The sequence below is a fragment of the Sminthopsis crassicaudata genome, chromosome 2 (genome assembly GCF_048593235.1).
Source record: "Sminthopsis crassicaudata isolate SCR6 chromosome 2, ASM4859323v1, whole genome shotgun sequence".
Classification (NCBI taxonomy): domain Eukaryota; kingdom Metazoa; phylum Chordata; class Mammalia; order Dasyuromorphia; family Dasyuridae; genus Sminthopsis; species Sminthopsis crassicaudata.
Window position 1 is genome coordinate 389,253,337 of NC_133618.1, and position 15,325 is coordinate 389,268,661.

Consider the following 15,325-nt stretch of genomic DNA (forward strand, 5'->3'; position numbering starts at 1 on the left):
TACCTTAGCCATGAAGATTGTAATTAATGATTTTTTGATGAAAAAAGGAAGCACAATAAAACTTCATTTATATTAAAATACATGTTAAAAATAAACATTTTTCTCAACTTCAACATTTCACTCTTAATCTAATAACTTCTGATAGTCCATATGATAGCTGAATCCATGAATTACCTACCTACACGTGTAAAATAATCAAAACTTATTGAAGTGGATAATTCAACTTCTCATTTCATGGTTTCTTGGTTTTAAGTTTCTTTTTCTCCTATTGTAGACCCAATTTTTCTCTTTCTTCCCCTTTCAAAATGATCTAGAAGATGGCAAAGCATGGAAGGTCTTTGGAATAACCTCTGCTTTGCCATCTTAATCTTAGATCTCCTCTAGAGAAAGCATTTAAATAAACACATAACTAAATTTCAGGGAATGATTAGCATCTTCTATGATTTTCTTTATTAATGATCAATAAGCACCTTACTATTAAATTGACCTATAAAGTGGCCGTTTGGCAATTAACAGAAACTCTAAAGATTTACTGGAGGTATTGCATTTCAAACAAAAAGGTTTTAAAACTTCAGCCTAAGATAATGTGTGCAAAGACACAACATTTCCTCTGAATCTCAGCTTCCAGAAAATAAATCTGTTGGAGAAATCAACTGAAAATAAAGGAAATACTTTCATATCAACTAGACACATCTGAATAACAAAGATAACAAAATACAAGTGAATTCATTGTCTACATAATAGCATGGGAATATTTATTAATTTTCTATCTAGAAAAAAATTTCTAGATCTTAAATGTTTTAAAAATTAAGTGAATTAAATGTGTTCCCATTTAATAAAATATTTTAAAACTGATGATAATGTTGAATTATTTTTAACCCGAAGTCATTGTTAGTGGTCTTCAATAACAGATCAACCACTGGATTTTCTTCCCTACTTCTGTACAACCAATAACATTAAAAATCTTATAGCTATCAATTTGGAGCTGTAAGCGACCTTTAAGACCATCTAATTTAAAACTCATTTATATATGAAATAATTTCATTAAGTGACCTTCTCAAGATCAAACTGGCAATATCGGCAGTGAACAATTCATCTCTTGTGCCACTCTGCCTTAAGGTATTTTGAACTTGTTATTAATCGATTGATATTTTGAAATGTATCTGTCAATTTTAAGTGAAAGGAGATAACAGGGTATCTGTTAAAGAAAATGAAAATTTATATAACTTGATTTCAGCAAATATTATAATTGAATGAAATATATATTTAAATGGTTTAGAAGGAAAGACAAAACTAGTGACTCATAGGGTGAAAAGCATAAACCCCACATAAAAAAGAAAATACTTCTTCCAAAAAAAAAAAAAAAAACCCAACAACAACAAAAAAAAAAAACTTACACAAATGAGCACATGGTGTCGCTGTCCACTCAAAAGGTGAGAGAACGAAAATTTTCCATCCTTGAATACTGTAACCAGTCATAGGAGAATAAGAGCCATTTTGGTGGAGGATGCTTCACTATCAATATATTTAAGGAAACATATAAATTGTGGATAAGCAGACTTCAAGCAATTATTTTTCTTACTCCACTAATAATCCATCAGCGTGGGCTATGGGGATTTCCCAAAGAGGTGGCCTGGGTACCCGGCAGCTGTTCTTCTCGATTCTGTTCGGCACAGCTTGGGAGATAGGAAGCGGGCAGATCCTTTACTCCGTACCGGAGGAAGCGAAACACGGTACATTTGTGGGGCGAATAGCGCAGGATCTGGGTCTGGAGGTCGGAGAGCTGGTGTCACGACTGTTCCGGGTGGTGTCCAAGGGCCGCAGGGACTACCTGGAGGTAAATGTTCAGAACGGTATTTTGTTTGTGAATTCTCGGATCGATCGTGAGGAGCTGTGCGGCCGCAGCCCTGTTTGTAGTATCCACCTGGAAGTGATCGTGGACAAACCTTTGCAGGTTTTCCATGTGGAAGTGGAGATCAAAGATATTAATGACAATCCGCCCGTGTTCACGGAAAAACAACAAAACGTTTTTATTTCAGAATCTAGACCGTTAGACTCGCGTTTTCCACTAGAGGGCGCGTCAGATGCGGATATTGGCGCAAACTCTCTCCTGAAGTACCAACTTAGTCACAATGATTATCTTACTCTGGAAATGATAACTAAAAATGATCAAAAAATGTTGCCTGAACTAGTATTACACAAACTATTGGACAGAGAGGAAACTCCTGAAATCAGTTTGTTACTGACGGCCACTGATGGGGGAAAACCTGAGCTTACTGGAACAGTTGAGTTACTTATCACCGTCTTGGATGTGAATGATAATCCTCCTAAATTCGATGAATCTGAATATAAAGTTAAACTTTTTGAAAACTCACCAAACGGGACACTAATGATAAACCTTAACGCTACAGATCCTGACAAAGGAATCAATGGAGAAATTTCTTATGCAATTAAAAGGATTTCACCAGCAAGTGAAAAATTAATGTTTATTATGAACTCAGTTACTGGCGACATCCGAATTCATGGGGAACTCGATTTCGAAGATAATAGTATATATGAAATTCAGGTAACAGCCACTGACAGGGGAGCTCCTCCTATGGTTGGTTATTGCACAATTTTGTTGGAAGTCGTGGACATTAATGATAACGCTCCTGAGATGTCTGTGACCTCCCTATCGCCGCCAGTCTTAGAGGATGCCCCTCCAGGTACTGTTATATCCCTCATCAGTGTGTCTGACCGTGATTCCGGCACCAATGGACAGGTGACTTGCTCCTTGTCACCTCCCGGACCCTTTATTCTGGTGTCCACCTTCAGGAATTATTACTCGCTAGTGCTGAACAGTCCTGTTGACCGTGAAAGCGTGCCAGTCTATGAATTGGTGGTGACTGCGAGGGATGGCGGAACGCCAATGCTTTTGGTCACAGCCAGAGTGACTGTGGTTATTGGAGATGTAAATGATAATGCTCCTTCCTTCGAGCAGCCGGTGTACACAGTGTTTGTGAAAGAAAACAATCCTCCGGGACATCACATCTTCACAGTGTCCGCGTCAGATCCAGACGCGCTGGAGAACGCACTGGTATCTTACTCCCTAGTGGAGCGACGGCTTGGGGAGCGTTTGCTGTCGAACTACGTGTCTGTGCATTCAGAGAGTGGGAAAGTGTACGCTTTGCAGCCCCTGGACTACGAGGAGCTTGAGTTGCTTCAGTTCCAGGTGAGCGCTCGGGATGCGGGCTTCCCTCCTCTAAGCAGCAATGTGAGCCTGCAGGTATTTGTGCTGGATGAGAACGACAACGCTCCGACTGTGTTACCACCTCACTCTGGTGTTAGTCCAGTGACCCAGCTGGTGTCACAGTCCGTGACTGTGGGCCACGTAGTGGCAAAAATCCGGGCTGTGGATGCAGATTCTGGCTACAATGCGTGGCTGGCTTATGAGTTGTTGCCAGATGTAGGCGTCAGGAGCAGCCCTTTTCGAGTGGGTCTGTACACGGGAGAGATCAGCACTACCCGCGCCCTGGAGGAGTCAGATGGCCCTCGGAAGATGCTGTTCGTCTTAATAAAGGACCATGGAGAACCGGCCTTGTCTGCAACCGCCACCATCACCGTGTCCCTGGTGGAAAGTGGATTGTCGGTGAAGGCTTCGTCTTTCAATACTGCAGCTGCAGCTGCGGGGCCCGCACCTGAAACAGGGCTTAGAAAGGAGGCAGTTCTAGTCGATGTCAATGTATATTTGATCATAGCTATCTGCTCGGTGTCTAGTTTGTTGGTGCTAAGTCTTCTGTTGTATGCGGCTTTTCGGTGTTCAGCACCCCCACAGGGTGTGTATGGGCTTGGGAAGCCCACAATGATGTGCTCTAATAGGGAGGAAAACTGGTCTTATTCCCAGCATCGACGGCAGAAAGTTTGCTCTGGAGAAGCCTCGGCCAAAACTGATCTCATGGCCTTCAGCCCTAACATTCCCCAATCAAATGAGGAGAGTCAGAATCCCTGTCTAATTGTGAGTTACTTGTTCTTCAATTATGTATATATATACATATATATTTCAAAATTTTAAATTTATCATTAGTTTTTTTTTATGCTGATGATTAACTCTGAAAATATTTCATTTTTAAATGAAGGTAATTGGTCCATAATGATTGAAGAAAGTCTTTACATTTGACTAACTTCTATATCTAAAACTATCATTAGGAAATCTAAAATGATGAAGGCTTTTAAACTTCTATCTTTATGTTTAATATTTGATTTTTATTTTATATTAATTTATGCTTTTATCTCTGTGATCCCAAATGTTGCATTTCTCAGTTGGTTAGTCAGAGGCATAAATGATTTTTGAAGAAACATGTATTTCTTTTTCGAAGCTATAAAGTTTTTTTTTTTTTTAATTGTTGTTATTGATGATAACTCCTGTTGTGCCCTCAGTGGTATTTTAGACACTTTAAGATCCCGGCATAGACTCAGTAATGTAGACAATTGTATGCTTCTCAGTGTTGCATAAGATAATTCATATTAATATTTTTCCATTTATGACAAGAGAAAGAGAGGAAGGTCTTCAGCAGGTTGGGTGGACCTTTTAGTTTACAGAAGGGCATAGACAAAAGTTACACAGAATAACCAAATATAACGAACAATTTATATCTAGGAAGGGAATGTCAACATTATGAGACACAGACCATGACAATATTATAGGAATTCAGCTAGCAAAGCACTGATTAGGTGAGTATAAAAGAGAAAATTGAAATCATTATTATATCTCTTGACTATGAAAAAGTAGATTGTACCCAATCCCTCTTTGTTTGGAACATCAAATTCTTTCAGGATATCCAGTATTATCTATCATGCTGTTTACTCTACCACTGACTATTAAGTGGTATCTTCAAAATTTTATATAATGTACCTTTCTAAGCATCTAATTCAAAATGAGATTTCTCATCTTATATAAAGCGAATAAAATAAGGAGTTTTTGGAAAATCAAAGATTCTTTGAGGAAGTAATTCCTATAACATTCTGTAAGATAGGACAAAGTGCTTTAAAATTCAGACCTTTGTAAGAATCAGGAGAATTTTGTAATTAAATTAATTTAGAAATAGGAAAGTATACTTGAGGCAGCTACCTTTTGCTTAGTGTGTTTGGAATTTTTGCTAAAGTAAACTCCAGTCCTGTATATATGACTTTTGTTTTTAAGTCCTAGAATGTTGTCTGAAGTACATAAAGGGTAAGTGATTCATCCCGAGTCAAATAAACAGCAAATATAAAAGATAGAATTTGAACCCACATTTTGACTACAAGCCTAGCATTTTATTCATTCCCTTACTCTGTCTTCATCTAAGCTGCATTCAATTAAAATTCCTTAGGGAATATTTAAATAATAATTTTCTTTAAAAGGTTGGTTGAATGCATATATGTTGACAAAAACTTGGCAGAAGTGATAGAAAATTTAAGATATTATGTTAGTAAAAATTAATAAATTGAAATATAAATATTCTACACACAAGGATGGAGAGATAAATTGTATACGTCATATTATTAATCATTTTGGAGCTTAGTTTATACCCTTTTAAAAATCTAGAATAGCATTCTCTTTGGAAGTCTCTTGTTCCCATTGAATATTTTGTTTGGATGTAGGATAGTTTATTGCATCACCCATTCTCAGGCTTTATAAGTATCAGGAGATGGCAAAACTTTAGAGATGAACCTATATATAACTGTTTGTAGAGCTAAAGTAGTGTGACTGCTGGGTCTAGAAATCATTGCAATTGAACTACAATTGGACTAGACTTTCACTGGGCCACTTCTCTCTCCTGTTCCTCATTAACTTGGGATCATGTTCTTTTGGGGGAATACTTCAATGGACAAGAACAGAAGTAAGAAACAGGATGTAAGGGGGAAAACCACATTTTCACCCTTTCCATATCTCCCCATTCTTCTCCATTAAGTATGCCTGATCAACATTCTTTATGTTCTATATTTCATAAACCAGAGTCCATTTTGTATTGATGAGATTTTCCATGATGAATGAAGCAAATGCTCGGTGAACCCTTAAATCTGTGGAGAATAATACAAAATTTCTAAAATCAGTGGGATTCTTTAGAATAGTTATATTAATAACTACGTTATGTTCATTGCAATCCTAGAGTTCCTAAAGTATTATTATTCCTTCAATAAGGATTGTAATTGTTCCTTGGAGAAAACATATTTACACTTATGGGCAGAAATATCATTCCTTATACATTATTCCATGCTTTTTCCTTTTTGCAAGCAGGAGTTGCTAGTTGTTTCCCTTTCTGGGAACAAAGAAGAGATGGTTCTTTTTGAAATGCTTCTTTGGAATTTTCAGATCTCTTCTTGTACTTTGCATCACTTTTATTTGGCATATTCCATTTCATACCAAAGTTCTTTATTTCTTTCCAGTCTTAACTCTCATTTCAATTAAATTTGGCATTTATTATGTGCCCAATGTAGGCATTGGCAATGATTTGATATTTTGGTGGATTCTAATGAACATAGGTCCTATTTTGCAAATTTCAGCATGTCTTCTCTAAGATTATAGTCAGAACTAGAATCTTTCTTAGAAGCCATCTGGTTCAATCCACTTATTTTTACACGGGAAGAAATAATGACCCATAGTGTTAACAGATTTTCTTAAGGTCCCTCAGTAAGTAGTGGAACCATATTTACAACACAGGGCCTGTGACTCCAAACACAACATTCTTTCTATTGCTCTATTGTCCTTGGTATTTTCAAAACTCAACAAAAAGGTTTTACAATAAGATATTCTGGGGATCTTCTTCTGGATCTTTCAGTAATTTAAGTAATTCAGAGGGATTGGTTGATTGATTCAAAGGGATGAATGCTGATTCATGCTGAAATGAACAAACAAGTTCCTTGTCTTCAAGGAACTTAAAATCTAGTGATACAAAATATGTATGGCACAAATAAGTATGATGCAAGAGTAATGTAGATAGTGGGAAAAGGACGCCATCTTACTTTTTTTTTTTTTTTTTTTGCATAGCCTTCAAAATCTAGCATTATTCTCTGAATATAGCATGTAATTAATAATTATTTGTGAATAAAATTGTCAGCAGTATGTTTAGGGGAAAGACAATGTAATTCCTATAAAAGTGAAGATGAATTTGTTAAATGAAAAAAAAATTCATTTCTAAGGATATACTGGAGGTATAAAAGTAAATGATAGAAGACCTACTGCTGCTTTATCAGTGATCATGACTCTCCTTCTCTGGGGAGAGTTGTGCATTCCCAAATACTTATGTATAAGATTGAATCTGGCTACTTACCCAGGAAAATTCAAGTATATGTTGGTGTATTGCTGTAGTTCCTCACCACCTACAAAAATATGTAATGACACCTAAAATCTCCTTGTTATATTCTACTTTTTATGAAAGAAAGATAAAATTAGGTTTTAATGTTCAGATTATCTATTGTTTTCTGAATGAGACTATTCAATGTTCAGAATAAATTATTTAAGGTGTCCTTTTTTCACAATTATGATGATAATCAAGTGAATGGGAATAAGTTTGGAAACATTTAAACATGACATTTTATTTCTATTAAAAAGGAGATAATTGAATTAGATATATATTTTTAAATTTCACTATGCTTGATCATATCTTCCTTTTGACTTGTTCTTCTTTTTACATAGAATAAACATTGTAAGGTAGAGGGTCCAAACACAAAATATAATTTGCCCTTATATCATTTATTAGCATCTACAGAAGATTTCCTGGAAATAGAAGAACAACTGAGAATAATGATGATGATGATGATGATGATGATAGCTAGATTTTATATAGTCCCTGAAGATTTGTAAAGAACTTTAAAATATTATCTCATTTTATCCTCAAAATAACTCTGAATGGTAAGTGGTATTGTAATCCATATTTTATAGATGAGGAAATTGAAGCAAACAACTTAAGTGACTTTGCTCAGGGTTTCACAGCTAATAAGTGTCTGAAGTAGAATTTTAACTCAGCCCTGCCTGGCTATAGGCCCAGAGCTCTAGCTTCTTTGATAAAAGCATTTTACAACTCTTTATATAGCATTTTAAGTACTACAATGTTATTTATTCACATGATCTCACTTAATTCCCACAACAACCCTGGGAGGTAAGTACTAAAAGTATTATTATTCCAATTTTGTAGGTGAGAAAATGGCTCAAAGACTTTATGATTTGCTTGTGATCACTCAATGTAAATCACTCTTTATATTTTTAGAATATTTCTTTTTTAAAAAATCAAATTTATGCATAGATAATATGGTCATTGGGAATAATAATAATAAAATCATCCCAAGAAAAATTTGAATACAATTTTAAATAAAGAAAATTCGAAGGATCACTTACCATTCTTTAAGAATCCATACTCCTTAATTTGACTGGAAGAAATGATATTATATTCACAAGACCTAAAGAATGTGAAAGGACACATCTAAGTGCTATTATCTGTGATTGGACAGTCATATTGGATGGATTCGGTTCTCCTGAAGCAATTGTTCAGGAGTAGTTACACTCCTGGACTTCCTGTTGAGAACACTAAATACAGGAAGAGTTCTAAAAGTGTATATAGAGAGCAAATTCTTCATATTTCTCCAGAAGAACTCTTCATGTTTCTCAACTTCAGAGATGAATTCATTTCTTCAAAAGGAGAAGTCAGAAGTCAAAGGTGAAACTATCAGACATGTAAAGGAAATTCCAGATCAATTGAGAATTTTGAAAATGTTACTATTTTAGTTACACATTCGTGCACATGGTGTCGCTCTTCGCTGAAAAGGTTTGGTGAAGAAAGAAAAACGGCATCTTCATCCTGAATCGGACTAATCACCGAACAACTCTTGCAAATCTTTCCTGGAATCAGATAGAGGTCACACTACTGGCTCGATCCAAACAGTTTGTGACAGATACTTTAATCTTTTGTTTTCTCCAAAGAGACCATTCTGATACTGATAATCTTACGCGTATATAATGGAGGATTCGCAGAGAGCCCAGCATCTGCTATTTTCTCTTCTGCTCTTCACACTCTGGGAAGTGGGCGGCGGTCAGGTCCATTATTCAGTGCCGGAGGAAGCGAAACATGGTACGTTTGTGGGTCGAATCGCGCAGGACCTGGGTCTGGAGGTCGGGGAGCTGGTGTCGAGGCTGTTCCGAGTGGTGTCCAAGGGCCGCGCGGACTACCTAGAGGTTAATGTGCAGAATGGCATTTTGTTTGTGAATTCTCGGATAGACCGGGAGGAGCTGTGCGGTCGCAGTATTGTTTGTAACATCCACCTAGAGGTAATCGTGGACAAGCCCCTACAGGTTTTCCATGTGGAGGTGGAAATCCAGGACATTAATGATAATGCGCCGATGTTTCCAGAAAATAAAAAAGAAATAAATATTGCTGAATCAAGACCACCAGACGCTCGTTTTCCGCTAGATGGCGCTGCTGATGCAGATGTAGGAGAGAACGCGGCCTTGACCTATAGGCTCAGTCCCAATGAATATTTCGCTCTGGATGTACAAAGCGACAGTGAACAAACGACTTCATTATCACTTATTCTAAGGAAATCTTTAGACAGAGAAGAAATTCAACAGCATCATTTATTACTGATTGCCACTGACAGGGGCAAGCCAGAGCTTACTGGCAGTGTTGAAGTGCTGATCAAAGTGCTGGATGTGAACGATAATACCCCACAATTTGATCAGTCTGTTTATAAAGTGAGAATGATAGAGAACGCTGCAAACGGTACATTGGTGATCCAACTCAATGCCTCTGACGCTGATGATGGAACGAATGGACATATTTTATACTCATTTCGTAGCCCAGTACCTCCTGAAGTTCGACGCACTTTTCATATAGGCCCAGAGACAGGAGAAATTAGAATAAAAGGACAATTAGATTTTGAAAAGAATCATATGTATGAAATTCGAGTCGAGGCGATTGACAAAGGGAATCTTCCAATGGCTGGTCATTGCACGGTTCTAGTGGAGATTCTGGACGCCAATGATAATTCTCCTGAGGTGTTTGTGACATCTCTTTCACTGCCAGTCCAAGAAGATTCTCCTCCCGGCACAGTCATAGCCCTCATTAGCGTATCTGACCGTGACTCAGGAGCCAACGGGCAGGTGACTTGCTCCCTATCACCTCCCGGGCCTTTCATGTTGATGTCCACCTTCAGGAATTACTATTCATTGGTACTGGAGAGCCAAGTGGACCGCGAGAGCGTGCCAGCGTATGAGCTTGTGGTGACTGCGAGGGACGGTGGGACTCCAGCACTGTGGGCCACGGTTAGTGTGTCTGTAGGCATTGGCGACGTAAACGACAACGCCCCTACTTTCGAGCAGCCTATGTATACAGTGTTCGTGAAGGAGAACAACCCACCAGGCTGTCACATTTTCACGGTGTCCGCGTTGGATCCAGATGCACAAGAGAACGGTCTGGTGTCTTACTCACTGGTACAGCGACGAGTGGGGGAACGTCAGCTTTCAAGCTATGTGTCTGTTCACTCCGAGAGCGGGAAAGTGTTCGCCTTGCAGCCCCTAGACCATGAGGAGTTAGAACTGCTGCAGTTCCAGGTGAGCGCCCGCGATGCGGGCTTTCCTCCTTTGGGCAGCAACGTGAGCCTGCAGGTGTTCGTGCTAGATGAGAACGACAATGCACCAGAAGTGCTACCTACTCTTAGGAGTTCTGGGATAGGCTGGAGCCCAGTGACAGCGCTAGTATCACGGTCAGTAGCTCCAGGCCACGTGGTGACGAAGATCAGAGCAGTGGATGCAGATTCAGGGTACAATGCATGGTTGTCTTATGAGTTGCTACCAGAGGCGGCCACTGGGCGAAGCCCTTTCCGAGTCGGACTGTACACGGGCGAGATTTGTACAACGCGAGTTTTGGAGGAGTCAGATGGGCCTCTGAAGATGCTGCTTGTACTAGTAAAGGACCACGGGGAGCCGGCGCTGTCTGCCACCGCCACTGTGAGTGTGTCACTGCTGGAGAGCGGGCAGGCCCTTCAAGCTTTGTCTGAGGTTCCTGGAGCAGTGGTGGAAACAGGAATTAGGAAGGAGGCAGCGCTGGTGGATGTAAACGTGTATCTGATTATAGCTATCTGCTCAGTGTCCAGTTTGTTGGTGTTGAGTCTGTTGCTCTATGTGGCGTTGAGGTGTTCTGCTCCCCCACGAGGTGAGTATGGGCCTGGTAAGCCTACGCTGGTGTGTTCAAACGAAGCTGGAAGCTGGTCGTATTCCCAGCAGCGGCGGCAGAAAGTTTACTCTGGAGAAGGAACAGTCAAGAACGACCTCATGGCCTTCAGCCCCAATCTCCCCCCTTGTCTCAGTCAGTCACACAGCGGGGAGCAGCAGGAGTATGGAGAATACTTGGGAAAGGTGAGTGTTAATAGAGAATTCTTTCACAGGAAGATCTCTGCCTTAATGCCGTTTTCTTTAAATTTAATATATATTTTCACTATATTAACTTTAAAGGTCTATCTTCTTTGGGCACTCAAAACTATAATTTTAGGTATTGTTACTGTTCTGATAAAGATCTGTAAGTAACTTTTGCACTCACATCATACTCTACTTCTTTTGTGTCAGTCTATGAGCTGGTGGTCAGCTGAGGGAGGGAGAACTAGTAGAAAAAGGTCTATTGTATACATATTTTAGATGACTGAGAGAATAGGAAATCTATAAGTATCCCATATTTCCATGATTTGAAAAACTGAGCCTTAAAGCATAACATATTATTAGTTGAAGCATCTTGTAGTACCTTAGAAACTAATGAAACTCCATTAAAGTAGGGAGGACATGCCGTCTCTTTTGTTGGAAGGAAAATCCACATACTGAAAATATGAATGTCTTATAAAACATGAAATCAAACTTTGTATAATGATAGATAAGAATTACTGTGATTTTATTTTAATAGATATTACTTAAGTAGAGTGAAAGTCTTAGAGAAATTTTAAGCTATTAAAACTTCAAGGGACTAAGACATCCAGTTGTACTCAAAAGACATCTCCCTAAGATACCCAGAATTGTTAAAAGTGAATGGCTTGGGCAAACTTATTTTTTTGTACACACCTAAAGTAGTTTGTTTAAAATGTATAGTATTGCTATTAATGATAATAATTTAGAATTTATTTGGGGCTTTGGTGTCAGTAGATTGAGATCAAAAACTTTCAAAAAACTTCTCTTTCCTTCTAGTGAGATATATACATTTCATTCTCTTTGCTAACACTGAGTATACCAATCTCAAAGAAAAATATATTTCTACATATTTCTCAAAGATATATCTCCTAATAAACAAAACAGTGTTAAAGGGGGTTAATTGGGATGGGCAATTCTATACAGATAATGTTTTATAAAGATTTCTAGTATTACAAATATGGTTATAACAACTTTGATAGTTATTGATGTTGCATGTGCCCCAGTCTTGAGAGACTACTTCTGTGGTCAAGAATCCACTTCCTCTTTCTTAGTGTTCACTCAGCTCTGAACCAAAGCTTGAGGATGAACTGAGTTCAGTCATTGGGAGCCTAACCTCTGAGGGGAGGAAGTACCAATATTTCTTTCTTTCTTTTTTTTTTTTTTTTTTTGCCATACTTGGCTGCTTAAACTTTCATTTTATAGTTCTACTTATTGCTCAGGTTTAGACTCATGTGAAAAGTTTCCCCAAAAGAAAGGAATAGAATAATACTCAATATACAGTAGGAATTAAGTATGGGACAGCTATTTATTTCCTCTACACAAAAGAAGTGGCAAAATACAAAAGACAAAAACATAAATGGATTAGGACTACTTTATTTATTAAGGTTCCCTTCCTTCCTTTACAACATAGTTGGTTTAATTTTTCTTTGAAGTGGCAAAGATATCCTTTGGATTTGATTTGTCTAGGAGCAAAGTTCAATCTGTCCTTTGGACATTTCCTGGTAGCCTCTGGCCACATTGATGTGTCATTTTTGTCATTTAAGATAAAATCTTTTTCATAAAGTCAAAGTCCTTCCAACATGGTGGATATTTTCAGATAGTGAGACACCACAGAACACTCTACTCATCAGACATATTTCCATAGGAAGATGAGGATATCTACCAGAGATAGTGCTAATCCTAAAATTGGATCTGAAATAACAGTTAGCAGCCTGAATCAGGACTACTCCTTAACAACAAGAGCACATTGATAGTAAGACAAATGAAAAAGACAGCAGAGCTATCTACTCTTACCCATCCTATTAGTTTACACTTTAAAAGCTGTCTTAACTCATAGTTTATTTATTAGGTATTTTACATTTTGTTTCAACTCTTCCTTCTTTAAATAATTCTCACATGTCTTTCGGTCAGATGGAACAGAATCACATTAATTTCTCTGATAGTGATTGTCTTCTCCAAGATTTGCTGGAGACTCTTTCTCTTGTGAAGCTATTAAATTCCATTCAAAAGGATTCAGGGCCTCTGGATTTCTTATGTTCACAAGTGCACCTCTAAGCCTGAACATTTCCATCTCCAAATAAGTTTTCATTCATATAAACTTGTGAAAGTAGAACTACAAAAGTAGAAAAGGCATTTTCAGTTTCAGGAGTAAGTTTGTAAAGTTATGTGGGTGAGGTTGTCATAATGGTCACATCTATAAGTCCTATTTATACGTCTTTCTCACTGGAAGCCTTGTATTATATGATGCCATATAGGTGTTGAAAAAAAGAGGCTAAACCATAAGTTGCCTCTTCTTCTTTCCCCCCCTCCCCGGCTGGGGTTAAGTGACTTGCCCAGGTACACACAGCTAGGAAGTAGTTAAGTATCTGAGACCAAATTTGAACTCTGGTCCTCCTGAATTCAAGGCTGGTGCTCTATCCACTGCGCCACCTAGCTGCCCCGGTTGCCTCTTCTTCTAATTGACACAGTACCTTGTATTCTGCTATCCTGGGTCAAGAAAGAGGGCTGAAGGACCACTCTGGCTTTCTCTTATCTATCAGTCAGGCAGTCCAAATGCACTCATGCTCTTTTAGTATGTGCTAGGTCCTATTATATACTTAGAGAATACAAAGAAAAAAAATTCTTGTCCTTAAGAAGCATACATTCTAGGAGGGAGGAAAACAGCCCACAGATTATTAGCTACATAGAAACTATAGATTGAATAGGTGAAAATAATTTAAATTGGAAAGATATTAATATCAGGGAATGAAGATGGAGATAGAAGAGGATCAGGAGGACCTCTTTCTTTAAGCAGAGTCTTAAAAGAACCCAGGGAAGCAAAGAGGTCGAGGTAAGGAAAAGGCATTTTTGAAATGTGGTACAGTCAGGGGAAAAAAATAAATGGAAGTGTTATTTGAGAAACTCCAAGTGGGCCAATGTAGTGGGATAGTAAAGTTCATGGAGGAGATTAAGATGTAAACGTTCTGGAAAGTTAGGAAGGGCTCAGGTTATGAAGAGCTTTTAATACTGAATAAAAACACCAAATCCTTTCAGAACTGGATCATCAAAAGGATGGAAACAATCAGAGAATTTATCATGTCTGACACACACACAAATGCTGAATTAGGTAAATGTTGGTCAGAAATAGGCAGGGAGTATATGTGCATAATTTGAAGAACTTATATTAAGGTAATAGAACATCCTTTTTTTTTTTTTTTTTTTTGGACATTTCAAAGGGATATACTCATGACTTTCACCACTTTGACTCAAATTCAATAAACATTAAGAATCTACTGCTTTCAGGTTACTCTACTAGGCCATAGAGAGAAAATTAGGTCTACATGAATATTCTCTTCCTTTTCAGTGTAGGATTTAATCCTTCTCTCTTTCTTAGCTGGTTGTGTTTAGACTTAATATATTTTCATACTTGTTTTTTGAGCCTAAATTCCCTCCCATAGACTAATTTTCAACAACAACAAAAAATGTTCCAAATGTCAAAAAATGTTTCTAATAGAAAATAAAGATTAGTTATATAAAATAAGCAAGAGTATGCAGAGGTAAGAACACTTCTCATTCCAACTCCACTTCCACCTCCATACAATGCTGTGCCTAGGGGAAGTTTTCTGCCTTATTTTTTTGAATTTCCTCTATCAGAGGTGCTGAACTCAAATAGAAATTGGGGCCACTGAGCTATACATAAGGATCCCCATGTGCAATAGTGATTTATGCAACCTTATCATAACATTATCTGTGTTTTGTCACATTTATATTTATTCTGTTAAGTAAACAAAATAAGGCCTACTTGAAGATTTAAATGTCTAGGTCTGTGCCATGGGAGAATTCCTTAAAGTGGAGCCAGAAAACTGCTCCTTTTCACCAAAATAATATGCTTAATTAACTATGTAGTTTCCTTGTTTGTAAAATGGGTATAATACAATTGTTTTT

The 15,325-nt window shown here is 37.8% G+C and overlaps 1 protein-coding gene across 8 annotated transcripts in view; it reads left to right on the top strand.

Annotated features, from left to right (window-relative positions):
- Positions 1-15,325, top strand: part of LOC141556808 (protocadherin alpha-C2) — a 182,175-nt gene that overhangs the window by 42,961 nt on the left and 123,889 nt on the right. Inside the window, exon 1 of one of the 8 annotated variants that reach the window (XM_074291603.1) lies at positions 1,377-3,994. The exons of 6 other annotated variants lie outside the window; for them this stretch is intronic. In XM_074291603.1, coding sequence (XP_074147704.1) covers positions 1,610-3,994 — 2,385 coding nt within the window. In that variant the 5' untranslated portion in view covers positions 1,377-1,609. Of the gene's footprint in view, positions 1-1,376; positions 3,995-7,539; positions 11,366-15,325 lie in introns of those variants that run through there. One more of the 8 variants, XM_074291601.1, reaches the window with a different exon arrangement.